Source organism: Gracilinanus agilis, chromosome 4 (genome assembly GCF_016433145.1).
Source record: "Gracilinanus agilis isolate LMUSP501 chromosome 4, AgileGrace, whole genome shotgun sequence".
NCBI lineage: Eukaryota > Metazoa > Chordata > Mammalia > Didelphimorphia > Didelphidae > Gracilinanus > Gracilinanus agilis.
The window spans coordinates 275,318,338-275,335,211 of NC_058133.1; the positions used below are offsets into that span (position 1 = coordinate 275,318,338).

Genomic DNA, 16,874 nt, shown 5'->3' on the forward strand with positions numbered 1-16,874 from the left:
TGTGAATATTTGGAGAAAGATTGATTCAGAGAATGAAAACAAACTAAATTACTAGCTATGTGACCCTGGGCAAGTCACTTAACTACCATCTGCCTCAGTTTCCTCACCTATAAAATGAAGATAATAACAGCACCCACCTCTCAGGGTTGTTGCGAAGATAAAATGAAATAATATTTGTAAGGAAACAGGTAAATGCAGCTATTATATTATAGTTAATTATTATAATTGTCACATTAATTCATGGAGCGATTGAAATTTTCACTTGTACAGATCTAATTTGACATACTGTGCCAAGAAATACATAATATCAAAAACATCTTAAAGCAGTTCAGTAATATCTATAGGTTTTTCTTTTTTTTCATATTTTCATTTACTTAATATTGTCTATAAGCTGGCATGCTTGGATTTTTTTAAAAAACTGAGCCAGTTTCAAGGACCGTGAATATTTTGAACCTTGAACTACACATGGAAGATGTAACTTAATAATCCCAGTAGTTTCCAATAAAGCCAATATAAATGTTGTTTTGATTGCATGTTTTACTCTTCTTTTATATATTTTATATTTAATTCACTTACCAAGCCACCAGTATGAATGTGGCCATCCATCATAAGTCAAAAGGAAAGAGAAATGATGTCTAAAATAGTCCACACTCATGAGAACATGCTGCTGCTCCTGACAGAGATGTGGACAGGCTGAGGGAACAGATTAAAATATATAGATTTTGGAATGGCTGTTGTAGAAATTTGTTTGGCTTGATTATGCATACTTGTTACAAGGTTTTGGTTTTCTTTTTCAAGCATCAGTAGAGATAGGGAGGTGGTAGGGAAGAAGTGAGAAGGAATGAAAAAGATTTTTTTATTGAAAAAAAATTTAAAAACATCAAAAAAAATAAAAATAGTCCAGACTCCTGAAACATTTACAATTCATGACCATTACAATGTGTATTTTAACTTTTAGCTTTTAGCAATGATGCATTCATCTCTCAGAATAACATTTTTAATCTATATAAGACTTTTTGCTTTCTAAAACACTGTCATATTCATTTCATTTAATTCTTATAATAGCCTTGTGAGCCTAGGAATATTATATCCATTTTAAAAAAGGCAAAACTGAGTCCCAAAGAGGCTTAGTAATTTGCTAGAGATAACGCAGTAAGTCAGTGAGGCTGTAGTCTAAAGCACAAGTCTCTTAGTCCTGAGTCTGATATTCTTTTCATGATAGTAAGTTGCAGGTAATATGGGCCCTCATTTCTAATTTATCTAGAAAAGTTGGAATATTTTCTTCTTTCTTCATACATTTAGCTTTTTTTAAAGGCCTTCCACCGTTAATTTTGTTTTTATTTTAATCCTCAAAATATGGTTTACTTTATGTTTGTGCCACCTATAAAAAGTGTACATTTTATATTTTTTTCTCTCTTATCCTCCTGCAGTAATTGGAGCAAATCAATTTGAACATTTATGTAGCTATCTTTCTCTGCCAAACAACCTCATTTGCCTTTTTCAAGAAAACAGCAAGATAATGAACACATTAATTGAAAGGTAACAAAAAACTTTTTTCCCTCATTAATTATAATTATCCTGAATTGAAATGAAAAGTTTACTTGTTCTGTTGGGTTTATCTAGAAATGCATAGCACAACTTCATTAGAGTTCTACTTGAATGTTTACCCATCTTAGACTAAAGCATTTACAAAATCTATTAATAACAAAAATGGAATGGAAAGAGACTTTTTTCACCTTCTTAAAGCAATAAACTTTAAGGACTTTAGTAAATAAGGGTATAAAATCAGGGCAGCTAGGTCACTCAGGAGATAGAGAGCAAGGCCTGGAGATGGAAGATCCTAGGTTCAAGTGTGACCTCAGACACTTTCTGAGTGTGTGATCCTGGGCAAGTCACTTGACTCCAGTTGACTAACCGTTACCACTCTTCTGCCCTGGAACCAATACTTAGTATCAATTCTAAAACAGAAGATAAGAGGTTGCTTGGGTTTTTTTTAATAGACTATAGAATCATTATTGGGTAAATATCTAGTCTAGTTAAAATGAAGATTCTATATGAAAAGAAACTGAGGCCCAGAAGAATTGAGGGTCATGTGACTTGCCCACGGTCACAAGCCTTTTGAGGATAAAACTGAGACTAAAACCCAGACCTTCTGGTGAGCAAACATTTGCTCTTCCTACTTCTCCCAGGTTCTTTCCATGGTATGTGAATAGAGGCTATTAAGTCAAAATGAAGCCTGTATATTCATTAATTTAACCTCAAAGAATCCTTACTTGGAAACATTTTGTAGTTGTTTCCAATTATACATTTGTCAATAGCAAAACTTTATTTTTTAATCTCATAATTCACCTGTGTCACTAATTCACAATGGCTATTCCTCAATTATTTTTAATTCATGTCTCTTTCCTGAATTTACATGCTTGAATACTGATCGCTGTGGTGTAGTGGAAAGAGTAGTTTGTTCTGGAGTCAGAGGACCTGTGTTTAGAACCTGGTACTTACTATTTGAGTAACCTTCAGTAAGTCTCTTAACTTCCACTGGACTCCATTTCCTCATCTGTAAAATGAAGTGGTTGGGCTAGATGACCTCAAAGATCCTTTTTGCTATAATGCAGCAAGCTTGCATTCAGAAAATTTGCAGGCTAAATAGAGATTTTTTCATCATCTTTTAGCATAGATAATATACAGCATTTGATTTTAATAATTATGTCTTAATAGCATAAGTTTGCATTTCTTAGACTAGTTAAACTGTCAGAGAAAATGAATAGATCATTAGAACTAGAACCAAAGACATATATTAGATTCATGTTTAATAAGCACATAGTCACAAGACATTGCTGAAGAGAATAATTCAATAAAAGTTAATAGCCATACAACTCTACAGCACAGTAAAAATGGAATTTGATACACATCTGACACCATACACTAAATTCTGAGTGGAACAGTGTTCTAATGTTAAAAAATAATCACAATAACAATAAATGGAATTTCTTTTGGAGTTGTGAAGAAGAATAATGAACCTAACCATCAAAAAAGACAAAATCACAAGATATAAAAATGGGACACATAATCAAATAGGCAGTTTTGATTATCAAAAATAATTACAGGAACACCTTAGTGGCCAGTGACTAGAGTGCCAGGCCTGGAGTCAGGAAGACCTGGGTTTAGATCTGCCATCAGACACTTCCCAGCTGTGTATGTGATGCTGGGAACGACACTTAACCCCACTTGTCTAGCCCTTACTCCCTTCTGTCTTAGAATTGATACTAAGATTAAGGTAAAGGTTTAAAGAAAATTGTTCATGCAAAGCACTTAATTTTTGTTTATGTATTTGAATATTATTTTCTTGATAGTTACTAAAATTAATATTTTTAAATATTACAATTATTTCATGATAAATAAAAATATAATTTTCTTCCTCATTAAAGTTGGTGCAATAACAACGAAGTCAAAAAATATCTGGAAGGTGGAAGACAAGCCATAAGGTAAGTGAAAGTTTATAAAAATCTGGGGAAAAGGGAAAGGATAATCCTTTTTTTTTTCCCTTAGTTTTTCCTTGATAATAATATATAGACATTTTCCATCAATAAAAATGGCAAGTTGTGAGGCAGCTATGTGTGTCTTAGTGGATTGAGAGCCAGGTCTAGAGATGGGAGGTCTTGGGTTCAAATCTGGCCTCAGACCCTTCCTACCTGTGTGAACCTGGGCAAATCACTTAATCCCCATTGCCTAGTCCATACTGCTCTTCTGCCTTGGAGCCAATACACAGCTTTGATTCTAAGATGGAAGATAAGGGTTTAAAAAAAATGGTAAGTCAAAATCAAAAGGGACAAATTGACCTTGAATGAAATACACATAGACATATTCCATTTTGTATGCAAAGTCAGCATTTGTTTTCACTATTTTGGTCATTGCTTCCATCCATTTAGGAGGAATTTACTTTGACGCAAGCTATTCTCTTTAGACTCAAGAATGCCAAAGAGCATAATAAATATTTAGTAAAAATGAAGTCATTGCTTAGTTAAGAAATTCCAAACTACAGAAAAATTCAGTTCCCTTACATTTCTTACTAAGCTTATTTCCTTCCTTGGTTTTGAGACATAACATTTGTTTTTCCCTTCTTTGATAGGCTTCAGATAAGCATCTCTAGAAAGAATTGCATTCAAACTACCATTTTGTTTGTTTGTTTTTCAATCTCTAGAGGATATAGGCTGTGTTAAGGATTGTTGAACTTTTAATATATGTATACAACAGTGCCACTACAATGACTTTATAGGCAGAGCGATAACCTAACGTTGTCGAAGTAGAAAATTGTTCACTGTTGAATTTGGATATGTGTGGACTGTGTCAGTTGTAACTTTAGTATCTTCATTAACATCATATTCTGTTTTGTTATAGCTATGCAAGAGAATCTAACAAATTAATAGACCTTCCAGATGATTACAGCAGCCTCATTAATCAAGCATCTAATTTCTCGTAAGTTTTTTGCCCTATTACCATATTAAGCCATGAAATCTGTTGCCACTGGGAACACTCAGCCATTTTACATTGAGTTTGGGGTGGTCGTTTTTTTAATTCATTTTTGAAAGCCATAAAATTAACCATCCATAATCACAACTTAATTTCTTTTATTTATTAACTTTTTTGTTGGTTACATTAAAAATCTCAGATAGCTCTCTCTTCCCCCTTCCCTCCCTGCTCTAAAGTAAGCATCATTTGACCAAAAATAATTATGTATATATAAATTTTGTTTCTATTTATCAGTTCTTTCTCTGGAGAGAAAGTTTATAAGAAATCAGGGAGAGGGGGAAAGAATTTTTTTTTTCAAAAAGTTTTCAGAAGTCGGCCATGGGTGGGGGGAGTGCGGGGGGGGGGGGTGAAGGGGAAAATAGGAGCATGAATCATGTAACCAGGTTAAAAACAAACATTAATAAATGTTTAAAAAAAAATCCAAAAAAAAAAGTTTTCAGAAAACTCTTCCAGAAGTTATTCTTCAAACATTAATTCCATAGCTACATATAATATTCTCTTGGTTCTATTCATTTAGCTTTTCACAATTTCATGTAGGTCTTTCCATGTTTTATTTTGTTCTTAGTTAACCTCCTCATCATTTCTTACAGCACAGTAGTATTCCGTCACAATCAGAAACCACAACTTGTTTATCCCTTCCCTAGTTGATTGTTATCCCCTCAGCTTCTAGTTCTTTGCCTCCACAAAGAGAACTGCTATAAATATTTTAGAGCATTTAGCTTCTTTACCTTTTTTTCCTTGGGAAATAGACCCAATAGTGGTATTGCTGGGATTAAAGTATGCCACAACTTAATGTATAAGAATATCATCCCAGCATGTTTTAGAATAAAGCACAAAGAAAAAGCTTATAACAATCACGTGGAAGTTTTCCAAAACAAATGTATTTTAAAAATCTAGAATCATAAAGCTCTAATTACATTTGTGTGTGTTAAAGAAATGACTTGTGTTTCCCTTGACTTCTTGAAGGTGCCCCAAATCCGGAGGGGATAAGAGCCGAGCACCAACCCTGTGCCTTGTGTGTGGGACCATGCTGTGTTCACAGAGTTACTGCTGCCAGACTGAGTTGGAAGGGGAAGATGTTGGAGCCTGCACTGCACATACCTATACCTGTGGGTCTGGAGTTGGCATCTTTCTGAGGTAAGGACTTGTATAGTTCTTAACAGAGTTGATCCAGGTCCTATGGACCCTTTTTCTTCTTTTCAGTAAGTATTAGGTCATTAAGGGAGTTCTTGAGACTATTTTGGCACAGTGACTTGGAGCCCACAAGACACAAGTTCAAATCCTATCTCAGTTTTGTGACCCTGAACCAGTCACTTACCCTCTCAGTCTCAGTTTTTTCATCCATAAATGGAGACAGTAAAAACACCTACTACAGAACATGATGTGAAAATCAAGATGCAGTGTCTTAAAAAAACATAGTATAAAGTATAAGGGTTAAAATAAGGATTTTGACAAAATAAGAGAGCAGCTTTTAATAACTTAAGTTTTAATGAGAATATAGTAGAGTTATAAATTAATATTATCCCTTTAAACCAGAGAAAAGAAAACTTCTGGCAGCTTTTAACAATTTGGTATTATTAAACTTGAGATAGTAAAAGAATATAGTAAAGGAGGGAAATATAGGAAAGAGGTAGAGAAAGAAATTTTCCTAATGTCTATACTAGTTATCCTATAACTGCCTATAACAACTATATAAAACTGCCTATATCTACCTATAATAACAACCCTCCCACAAAGTTCCAACCCAGTCCACCCAATCAAAACCAATCCAATCTGTGTTTAATCCAACCCCAATTAGGTCTGTCAACGAAGACCAACTACCTTCCAAAAAGTTCAAGGAAGTGGGAAAAAACCCAATAGCAAACCAAAAACCCAAAAGGCAAAAGACCCTCTAAAGGCTAAAGCCAAAAGCCCTCTCAGTAAGTTCAGGTCCGTCTTTATATTCCAGCAACTAAACGCTGACCACCAGACCAACTAATCACCAACCCACACCACCAGCAATCAACTCCCACTGACCAACTTATGCCCAGCAGCCAACTTTCCCACAACTCTTAGTCCTAATTGTCAGCAACTGGGAGGCCGACCAACTGACCGACTAACACTTGGCCCCTTTTATAACCTCCTACCTCACTTCCTGTTTCTGTGGTTCCTCCTTCTTGTCTCTGTGGTTTCTCCCTTCATTCTCTATGGTTTCTACTTCCTGTCACTGTGGGCTGGTTAATCCCTACAAAACTGTGGTAAGAGGACCTCTAGGTCCCCTGTTAAATTAAAAAAGGAATGAAGAATTCCTTTTTACAAAAGAAATATGAGCTGATCACTCTATGAGAGCAAGAGTTAATTAATGAACTAGCTACCCAAGTGCTGCATTGTTAGCTACATTATATCAAGGTTACTCAAGAAAGGCTCTGGCAATATTGAATGAATCTCCGTGGCCAGTGATGGCAAACCTTTTAGAGACAGTGCTGGGATCCAGACCCACTCCACCTCTCAAACCCAGTGTCGTGCCCCTCCCTGCACTCCCCCCCCCCCCCGCCCCATTGGGCTGCTGGGCAGAGGGGTGGGTCATGTGAGAAATGTCACATGGAGAAGGAAGAGGAAAAGCTCCACCCTGAGTCCCTCTGGCTTTCTAGTAACAAACTGTGGCGGGTGATGGTAGGCATGCCCACAGAGAGGGCTCTGCGTGCCCTTTTTGGCACCCATGCCATAGGTTTGCCATCATGGTCCTAGGCTAATTTATAGGGAAATGTGGAGAAGAGTCACACAGGATTGATAGGTATGAATGCAATCTGCATTGTTGGAAGGATCAGAGATCCATTGGAGGATTGGAGTTTTAGGTTCTTTAAAATCCCTTATTTCTCTAAACTATCCAATTCCTACCTTCCCTTATACTAATTCATAGCATAAACTGAGTTATATTTTCAAATGTTTTCATCTTGCATATTAATGATGCTAACATGTAATGCATATATGATATATACATGGGTTTGCAGTGAGGAAGGACCTGGTGTTCCTAAGTAGACCCATACAAAACTGTCTGTACATTCTGTTCTATAGCTGGTTGCATTATAAGTCTTCCATTCATTTGAAGTTATACTCAGACTTTGGTTACTAACAGAGAAATGTGTTTTTTACAGAGTACGAGAATGTCAGGTGTTATTTTTAGCTGGAAAGACCAAAGGCTGCTTTTACGCTCCTCCATACCTTGATGACTATGGAGAGACAGACCAGGGCCTCAGGTAATAAATACTGTGTTCTTAGATGATCATGTGGGTGGGTCCAACATGGAAAGGTATCTAGGACCTGAGACCATCTTATTTGACACTCTTATTTTAAAGATGAGGAGACTCTCATATGAGAAATGACTTACTTATTTAACATCATATAGTTAGTAAGTAACTAATCTAATGATAATTCCACCACTAAAATATGCTGCACATCTGATGATATCATTGACCACATTTCTGAGTCTTCGGGGCCTCTTTTGTCCAGAGGACAAGGAAATTAGTTTGTGATCTTCTAAATGACCTTAAATGACTATTTCCTACCAAGTTTAGGAAGCTTTAGCCTTCAATTAGGTATAGTGTTGATCTGGGTCCAAGAAATCTGATGGTCACTGGTGCCACAGTGTTGGATGCTTATGTGGTGGAGTTCTTCTGTACATGAGAGTCTTCAATAATTCAAAAGAATCTGAAGCATAGTGATATTCACAGAGAAGTACCTTCTTTCCCCAGCCTTCACTTTTGATAACTGGCCAAGTTGTAGGCTGCTATGTAACAGCATGGAATAGTATTGGCTAAAGTAGGGAAGTGAAGACACGGCCAAGCCAACTTATTCTAACATTCCTGGTGGCATGGTAGAAGAATATCACCAATTTAACTTAGATGAGTAAGAAAGCCTTAACTGAGTTAGAGAATGTGACTTTTTTTTTTAAACCCTTACCTTCCATCTTAGAATCAATACCATGTTAGTCATTATTGGATGTTAGTCAGAAGAGTGGTATGGGCTAGGTTTAGGCAATGGGGGTTAAGTGACTAGCCCAGGGTCACCCAACTAGGAAGTATCTGAAGCCAGATTTGAACCTAGAACCTCCCATCTCTAGGCCTGTCTCTCCATCCACTAAGTCACGTGGCTGCCCCCAAGGACATTACTTATTAAGGCAGGAACATCAGTAGAGTGAGAATGAGTCTACATAACAGTAACACTCTTTTGAAGTTCTTACATATATATATATATAAAGATATATATATATATATAACTTATTTACAGAACAAACAGATTGGGGACATTCCCCATTTTCCTCACCTTCTTTGTGAATACCTCACCTTCCTCTTAGCCTGTCCCAGACAGAATTTCATTGGACAGTTAGTTCTAGAGTCTTTGTGCAGTGTGCCTTGCTCCCACGAGCACTTAGCTACCAGAGCATAGTTACAGATCATGCCATTGCTTCCCAAAAATTTGTGGAGTTTTAATTGAAGTAAATGACTGCCTTGCCATAGAGCAATGATACTGAGGACAGGGAGTGTGGAAGCTATAGAGGAACTGAGGCAGGGCAGGGAAAGCATCTGGAGCAGACACAGGAAGAAACTGAGTTATACTTCCTAGCCCAAAGCTGTCTTTCATCATGGTGGTGATGGAAATATAACATCTTCAATACACTTTCCTCATTACAGCCTTGTAAAGTAGGTATTAGAAGTATTACTTTCCCCATTTTCCAAATGAGAAGAATGCAGCTCAGTGATTTGCCCAAGGTCACACATGTGAGCCCAGATCTCTGCCAACTCCAAAGCTAGTACTTTCTACCTCACTGCACCTCCTGCTTCCTGATGCTTGCACCACTCCATCTCCCCTCTTCTAAAACCAGGCTTGTCTCCTGATTATTTCTACAGCCCTAACCTAAATACGTTTTTGTCCTTTCCTATCTGTGCCATCTAACTCAGAGACTGAGAAGAATGTCCCTGGGTAAAGGGAGGAGGAGGAAGATGGAGAGGACAGATAGACCCGAGACAAGAATGGGAAATGCACAGCTGAAAGAAACTCAGGACTTTGTGTGAAATCACCCATTAAAGCTGTAGCATGGGGTTGTGGCTTGCAGCTAGACTTGAAGTTGAGTGAGTCGGATCTTTCTAGGCCTCCACAGTTCTGAGAATGATAGGATAACACACTGGATGGGAAGTTTGGAGGGCCTGAGTTCAAATCCCAACTCTGACAGTTGTTTAGCAGTGTGGCCCTGAACGAATCCCCTGACCTCTCTGGGCTTCAGTTTCCTCACCAGTAAAATGAAGGGATTGAATCTGATGATCAAAATGATCCTGTCTCCTTCAGTATCCTAAGCCCCATATTTAGCCAATGATTTCCCTCTCTCCACTTTTAGGAGATACTTTACCAACAAATGGATACTGTGGTGAAGCTCTTGAAACAACCCCTTCAACTATTCCCTGAAGGGTGATTTTCTATGAGCCCTAGCAAAGGAAATTTATATTTGGGTGGGAGGGAGAAAATATTTGTGTAAATGTACCTAAGGAAGATGTTTCTCTCTTACAGGCGTGGAAATCCCCTACACTTGTGCAAAGAGCGATTTAAGAAGATTCAGAAACTCTGGCAGCAGCACAGTATCACAGAGGAAATCGGGCATGCCCAAGAAGCAAACCAGACACTCGTTGGCATTGATTGGCAACATTTATGATCACTTAGCTTCGGAGAACATGAACTTTGATTTTTGTAACCCAGTCGGCTTTTCAGACAAGAGGGAGTAGAAAATAAGGTCTACTGAGTTTGGAAAATAAATTCTTTATTTAAGATTTTTTCCCCCCCAGTTTTATTTTCAAAGTTTTTGGTTCCAGGGACTGGGTAAACAACATCTTCCTTCGGCGGGCTTCCTTCTATCAGCACTGTTTGCACTACCCTTCCTTTGGATAAAACTTCTTGGGGTTGTAGCCCCCAATAAGGCGCTTCCTTTTGCTGTTCCAAGAGTGTGACTCTTTGTGGAAGCATGGCTGAGAGTTTACTAAAAAATGGAGAGAGGAGATTCTCGCCAAGATGGATATTTCCCCTAGTTTGTCTTTGGCCATTCTCCAGTGATCTGAGCCATTTTGCATTATTTATTATCCTGCATTTCAGTCCCGAAGCCAATCGCATTCAGGCAAGGAAATGAAGCAATTACGCCATTGGGCGCGCGCGCGCGTGTGTGTGTGTGTGTGTGTGTGTGTGTGTGTGTGTGTGTGTGTGTGTGTGTGTGTGTGCAGACCGCCAGCTGACCTTTTTATCTCTTAGAATCCAAGTTTTCCCTGGATAACCCTGTACACTTGGAGCTTAGTTTGCCTTCCAATTTTATTTTTCCTTCTGCTGAAGGAACAATAGCTTTAAAAGCAACAGTTAAGTCTAATGTGTCTCTGCTGCATTGCACTGTTCCCCATGATTGTGTGGAGGGCATGGGGAGGGGGGAGCGGTGCTGGGGGAGAAGTTTTCCTGGAATGTGCTGATAGCTTTTCAGTATTTTTAAAAGGTTGACATTGTATTTTTGAGGCTCATGTTTTTTGGTGGTTTTGAAATTCCGTGCACAAAGAACTCAAAGGGCTTTTTGAATAATTGGGGGGAAAGGGGGGAGGGAGGGGTTGTGTAAGGAATATGTCACTAATTTTTTTTAATCTTTTAATATCCTAATTTTTCAGATGCAAATGCTGTTTGGCTTCATTTCCAGGAATAAATTATTGAAAATGTTTGCTCCTGGAATCAAAGCCTACAAGAGGATGAAAACCCAGAGTCTTAAGGGTGTCTTTCCTCAACGGCATTTCTCTGGACTGATTTCCTTTCTACTTAACCTGCAGCACTCACTATGTTTCTCAGTCAGCCCATGTCACAGTGGGCCCTCTTTAATATCATTCTTGGGCCTCGTCCACCCTTGCCTAGGACGTGGCTTCCTGGAAAGATGTTTGCTTCAGGTCTATTTTATAAATAAATGCTAGAATAGCACAGACACTCAAACTTGGTATGCGTGTGCCGATATACCAGGAGCCTTTGCGATTTGCTCTTATGTGCTTGAAGATCAGCATGCCAGATGGTGCAAGGTGCAAATCTAGACCCTCCATTCTTTCTAAGTCACCATGTTGGTAAAGGACTAATGGATACAATGAATTTCCTTGTTTTTAACTATGTGAATGACCCTTTCATCTATTTTCCTTTGAACCCCTGAGAAACTAATCCTTTGAATGTCTGCTATGACTCCAAGTCACTTTCAGGGGTTTTATAGAGTTAGTATTTTAAATCCTTTTTGCATACCACACGGTGTGCACTGGGAGGAGATCCACAAGTAGGATTACATATCCACACTTCTAATAACAGTGATGCAAAAGCAATGTAACGTAGCCAGCATTAGCTCTGTTTCCTCTCAAAATCGTGTCTGAAAGGGCTCGTTCCTTTCTAAAGACCACTACTGAACCGTCTTCCTACTTCTGACAGGCACACCTAGCCGCGAGCAGCAAGCAAAGCCAAACTGGAATCCAGTAACTTGCCACCTTTTTTGCTTTGCCTTCAAGTAAGACAAAATGCTAATGTTTAGGTTGTGCATGGTGTAGACACTTTTTTAACAGTTATTTCTGCCTCAGCTTCCTTTAGGCTCTTCTCTGTAGGTTCACTGAGCATTTGTTTAAAATCACAAGGCCAGTTTGACGTTTCGGTTTTTTTTTTCCCCAGAAGTATTATAAGTGTAGGCACTTTCTAACACAAATACACCAGCTCTTGTGCCTAAATTCACAACATCCTGAGAAAGCAAAGAAAAATGGATTCTCTCAGGTTCCATTATCTAAAATAGTGAGGCTTAGAGGCTTTGAGAGAATTATGAATTTGCATAAAATAGCAACAACATTTTGAACTTTTCTAGGGATTATTTGAGAGGGAAGGAGTTGGGTTTGCTCTTAGCCCAAGTCCTCTTCTCTCCATAATGAACTATCTTTGTTTTATTATTTGTTCCGCATGTATTTATGTTCATTGTAGAAATGTTTATATAAACAAGCTTTCAATATCAGGGGAAGTCATATCTGTTAATAAATTGGCTAGAACTTTAAAATCTGTGGACAACTTGTAAAATTTGGAATGTATCATATGTAAAAAGTTTAAAAGGTATCCAAATAAATGCTTTAGGTGTTGATGTTACATCATACTGGTCTAGTACCCTTTCTTAAATGTATCATACTAAATGCTTTGGAACTGTTTTCACCCTGTCACCTTGCTGACAATGTTGGGCATTTGTATTAAGCCGAAAATTAAGGTGATTATGTTATTAGTGTCAGTTATGGCCATTAGCCGCACCCTTCACTTCACCTTCCTAAAGAATACGCTTGGTCATCGCTTTGCTTGATTAAGTTGCACTTTAAATGGGGATGACAGCTTGTGACCTTTCTCCTTTGGATCATGATGGATCTAAGTCAAAGAAGGAAAGAGGCCTTGTAAGGGCCTGCCCACGGCCAACGCCTCGGGTATTGTCATCAGTGATCTAGGTTTCCGTTCTTCTGGGAATCTTCCTGGTCTCAGGTCTTTGTTCTTATTTGTTACATCAGACATCATAGACTTATAAAAGGAGTCATAGGTTTACTACTTCTGACAAATTTCCAAAAACTGGTAGCAGGAAGACAGAGAGAGGAAACACTTTACAAGAGAGATGCACTGTTTTCTAATCCTACTTTTCCCTTCCGGAGATGAAATAAAACTAAAAGAAAGTGGGGGAGGCAGTTAGATCAGTCCATTTGCTTTCCACAATACCTTATTTTTCTACTCATCCTCTGCTTTCAGAAGAAAAGAGGAAATAGTGCGTTCCTTCACTCATAGTCTGCTCTTCCCTTGTTCAGGCTTTAATATGAGTTAGGAAGCTTCCCTACTTCATTCTTCTCTCCTACTTCCCTGTCACCTTTGATTTTAATGATTTTCAGAGGTGCTCTGAGCTCTTCCTATCAGCGTCCCACTAAGCCCTCTGAATCCTCCTGGTGGTGGCGTTGGTGACCTGCCCTTTTCTTTTGTTTAACCAAAGAAAGAGGAGTGAACATTATTGATGTCTTACCCTGTCCTAGCTAAGCTGCAAACCTGCTGGCCTGGGCTGTGCCCTGCATTAAGAGTGTCCTGGATGGGGGTGGGAAGATGCAGGGCTGGCAGTTAATCTTCTTAACAATATTAAGGTTACTCAAGATTTTGTATGCCCTGAAGTTACCAGCTAGCTGTATTTAGGTCCTGAAAGACACCAGAAGTTGTTCCATGTTCTCAGTCTATGCAATCAGCCCCCCAAATCTCTCTTATCCTTAGGTGTTTTAATAAACTTTATAGCTTCTATATCATGATGGATTTTAAAAAAAAAAATCTCTACTTCCTATAAAATTCTACTCTGATGATTTATCATGGTGTGGAGGTACTTCTGGGGTCTTGGAAACCAGTCGGCCCTACCTACCAGTCTGGAAGGGCCTCAAGTACAGACCCAGCAACAAGATTGTGCATCTGTTGAAGTCGGCCCGCCTGGCTCCGTTAAGAGAGGGAGGAACAGGGGGCCGATGGGTGGCTCAGTGGAGTGAGAGCCAGGCCTAGAGACGGGAGGTCCTGCTTTCAAATCTGGCCTCAGACACTTCCCAGCTGTGTGACCCTGGGCAAGTCACTTAACCCCGCATTACCTAGCCCTTCTCACACTTCTGCCTTGGAGCCATTAAGGATTTTTTTTAAAGGGGGGGGGGGGTGTGGCAGGGAATCATCTCCAGGTATTGGGCCACCAAATGATAAATGTTTTCAGTCACAAAAATTCCTAAAGTCCCTTACTAGAGAAAAAGAGGAATAATGTAGGAGGCGCCCCTGCCAAATCACAGACTTTAAAAAGTCCCTGGCTTGACCCCAGTATGGAACCCGTCAGACCTGAACCTAGGGCAGCAGTCAGTGGAGCTTAGAAGCTACTAGACTTTAAGACTTTTGAGGAAAGAAAGGATTTTATCTTTGTCCTCCACAATGCCTGGAACTGTTCTGCATATGCCAGATGTTCACTAAATACAGAATTGAACTGCTCGTTTGGCAAGCTAGCTTTAGAGCACCAGAGAACGTGGGGATGACAAGAAGAGGCTGACGATAATAGTCATTGTGCCGGCGAGCAGAATCTTCCCAGAGAATTTTTCATCCGTGAGATGACCAAGATCCATGGTGTGCAATGAGTTGACTATTGACATCCCTCCCCAAAATTACACTGACTGGAGAGGTGACAAGGCCTCAGAACAAACGATGCCTTTTTGCCCTTCTCTCCAATATCCCGAAGAGTTCCGAGGTTTTTTAAATGGCCCGCTGCTCGGTCCCATATTTCCTGCAGCTCCCTTGGGTTTCCCTGGTTGTGGGAATGTGTTCGGCCAAAGCAGACAGTCAAAGAATTCACAGAGCCAGGCCTACAAATACGTTTCTTTTTGAAAATGTATAAGAATAATTTAGGTTAATTTTCACATAAAAGCAAAATATAACTGACATCTAAGTGTGGGCTCAAATGGAGCTTAGCTGGCTAGTCTTAATAACCAAAGTTGCCCTTCTCAAGTGATCAGTGGGAAGTATTGCCAATTCAAGCTACTGATCTTTAAGAGCAGAAATGTCACAAATCTTGCAGTAGTTAATGTCAACATTAGCCAGAGTTTGGGATCTCAGTGTTACATACTTGTATTAAGTGACATTCATTTAACCAACGTTTTTCTTACAATGTTTTTAATGTCTATCTTACAGCTGACAACAGCATAGGTACAAAGTGTGAGCCTAAAATAGCATTTGCATGGTGGCATTTGGCCCCAGAAAGGGGTATGAGTTTAGGTAGATGATACATAGCTTTCCTGTTATAGTGAGAGAACTTTTAAGTTAATACAGGGACTTTGGGGCAGAAAGAACTGTTGCTGAGTGCACAATTATTGTCTTCATCTACTTTGAGAACAATGTTCCATTATGAAAAAATAATAATGCGGTCCTCAGATCACATCTTCCCTCAGTTGCAGGATAGAAAAACCAGTGTGAGTTGCCTGGGGATACAAGAAAACCAGTGGCAAAGCAGAGATTAGAACTTGGGGGTCTGGACCCCACTATCCAAGGTTCCATATTGTTTCACTCTACTCTCAATGGTAGAGCAAAGGGCAGTGATATGCAGTCAGATCAGTGGTGATAAACCCTCAGAAGTTCCCATCAGGGATGTAAAGAGAGAAGCCAAGGAGTGGACTGTGGAAGGTACTTAGGTTTTTCACTGGGACCACGACTGCCTTGGTTCGATTGAAAGAGTCACAGGGAAAACATCTCTAAACAGTCCCCTTCTCTCTAGCCCCTACAGCAGGACAGGTTCTCTCCCCAAGCCTTGGTCTCAGGGGCCATAGAATGGTCTTTAATTGAGTGGCCCGCCAGCCAGCAAACTGACCCTTCAGGCTGTGGTTGATGAATATCTGCCTCGGCCTACTTTCTAAGATTTTTAGGTTGGAAGCAAAATCAAGACTTCTTCCACTGTATCTGAATGTATCTGACCCAGGTTCCTCTTCTCATGTCTAGGCTCTGGGCACAAGCCAAAAGGGCCTTTGCCCAGATAGCCATCCCCAGATGTGTTGGGAGTATTACTTATGGAGTCCTAAGTGGCACTTAGACTTATTCCTGTGTCCCTACCCCCGAGAAAACAACACTCCCCAAAGGGCAAATGTTCTTTCTTCAGGAGGCATCCCTTCTCTCCAGGGCAAAAGTATGATTTGATATTTTTTTAAAAGAAAGAAATCCAACATGGCAGTGTCTATCCCAGAACAGAGTGCAAGGGCTAAGGTTTTGAGACGCCACGGGCTGCTGGGGTTACCTTTGACCTGCTCTGCTCATCGTTCTATCTAAAGCGAATCGCTGAGGAACGGGAAGGGCTGAAAATTATTTGTCTTCTTTGCTCACACACTGGAAGAATTCTATATTAGAACCACCAAGGCCTTGAAGGTTCTGCCCCTCTAGGAAAGGAGAAATCTTGGTCTGTCAGCTGGCCCTCCCACCCCTATCCCCCACCTTCCAACATCCCCAACGTCAGCTGGGCAAAGGTGCTGGGCTACAACTTAAAATGAACAGCACGTTTTTCGGACTCCTCTAATATGATCCCATCTAGACTCCTCCAGTGGTGCTTTTGTCCACTTGGTCTTAGCAACAAAGCAGGCCTGGAATCAGTGAGGGAAACCTCTCTGACTTACACAGAGCAGAGCCCCAGATGGAGTCTCTAATTCTGGAATTATTTGGGTGATACCTACCCAAAAAGGATGCAAGGGAAGTGGGAGAGAAGCACTGGAGAGGGTGGGTGAGAAAAGGGGAGAAGAGCATATATATAAGCAGGCAGCCATCCCGGAGAT

At 39.6% G+C, this 16,874-nt stretch overlaps 2 protein-coding genes across 3 annotated transcripts in view; one reads left to right on the top strand and one right to left on the bottom strand.

Moving 5' to 3' along the window:
• UBR2 (ubiquitin protein ligase E3 component n-recognin 2) overlaps positions 1 to 10,326 on the top strand; it is a 154,009-nt gene extending 143,683 nt beyond the window's left edge. For both annotated transcript variants that reach the window (XM_044674615.1, XM_044674614.1), the window contains exons 42-47: positions 1,431 to 1,539; positions 3,429 to 3,485; positions 4,399 to 4,476; positions 5,497 to 5,667; positions 7,665 to 7,766; positions 10,072 to 10,326. In XM_044674615.1, coding sequence (XP_044530550.1) covers positions 1,431 to 1,539; positions 3,429 to 3,485; positions 4,399 to 4,476; positions 5,497 to 5,667; positions 7,665 to 7,766; positions 10,072 to 10,213 — 659 coding nt within the window. In that variant the 3' untranslated portion in view covers positions 10,214 to 10,326. The remainder of the gene's footprint in view (positions 1 to 1,430; positions 1,540 to 3,428; positions 3,486 to 4,398; positions 4,477 to 5,496; positions 5,668 to 7,664; positions 7,767 to 10,071) is intronic.
• A 5,162-nt stretch (positions 10,327 to 15,488) lies between these two features.
• PRPH2 (peripherin 2) overlaps positions 15,489 to 16,874 on the bottom strand; it is a 29,963-nt gene continuing 28,577 nt past the window's right edge. Inside the window, exon 4 of the mRNA XM_044675317.1 lies at positions 15,489 to 15,539. Coding sequence (XP_044531252.1) covers positions 15,489 to 15,539 — 51 coding nt within the window. The remainder of the gene's footprint in view (positions 15,540 to 16,874) is intronic.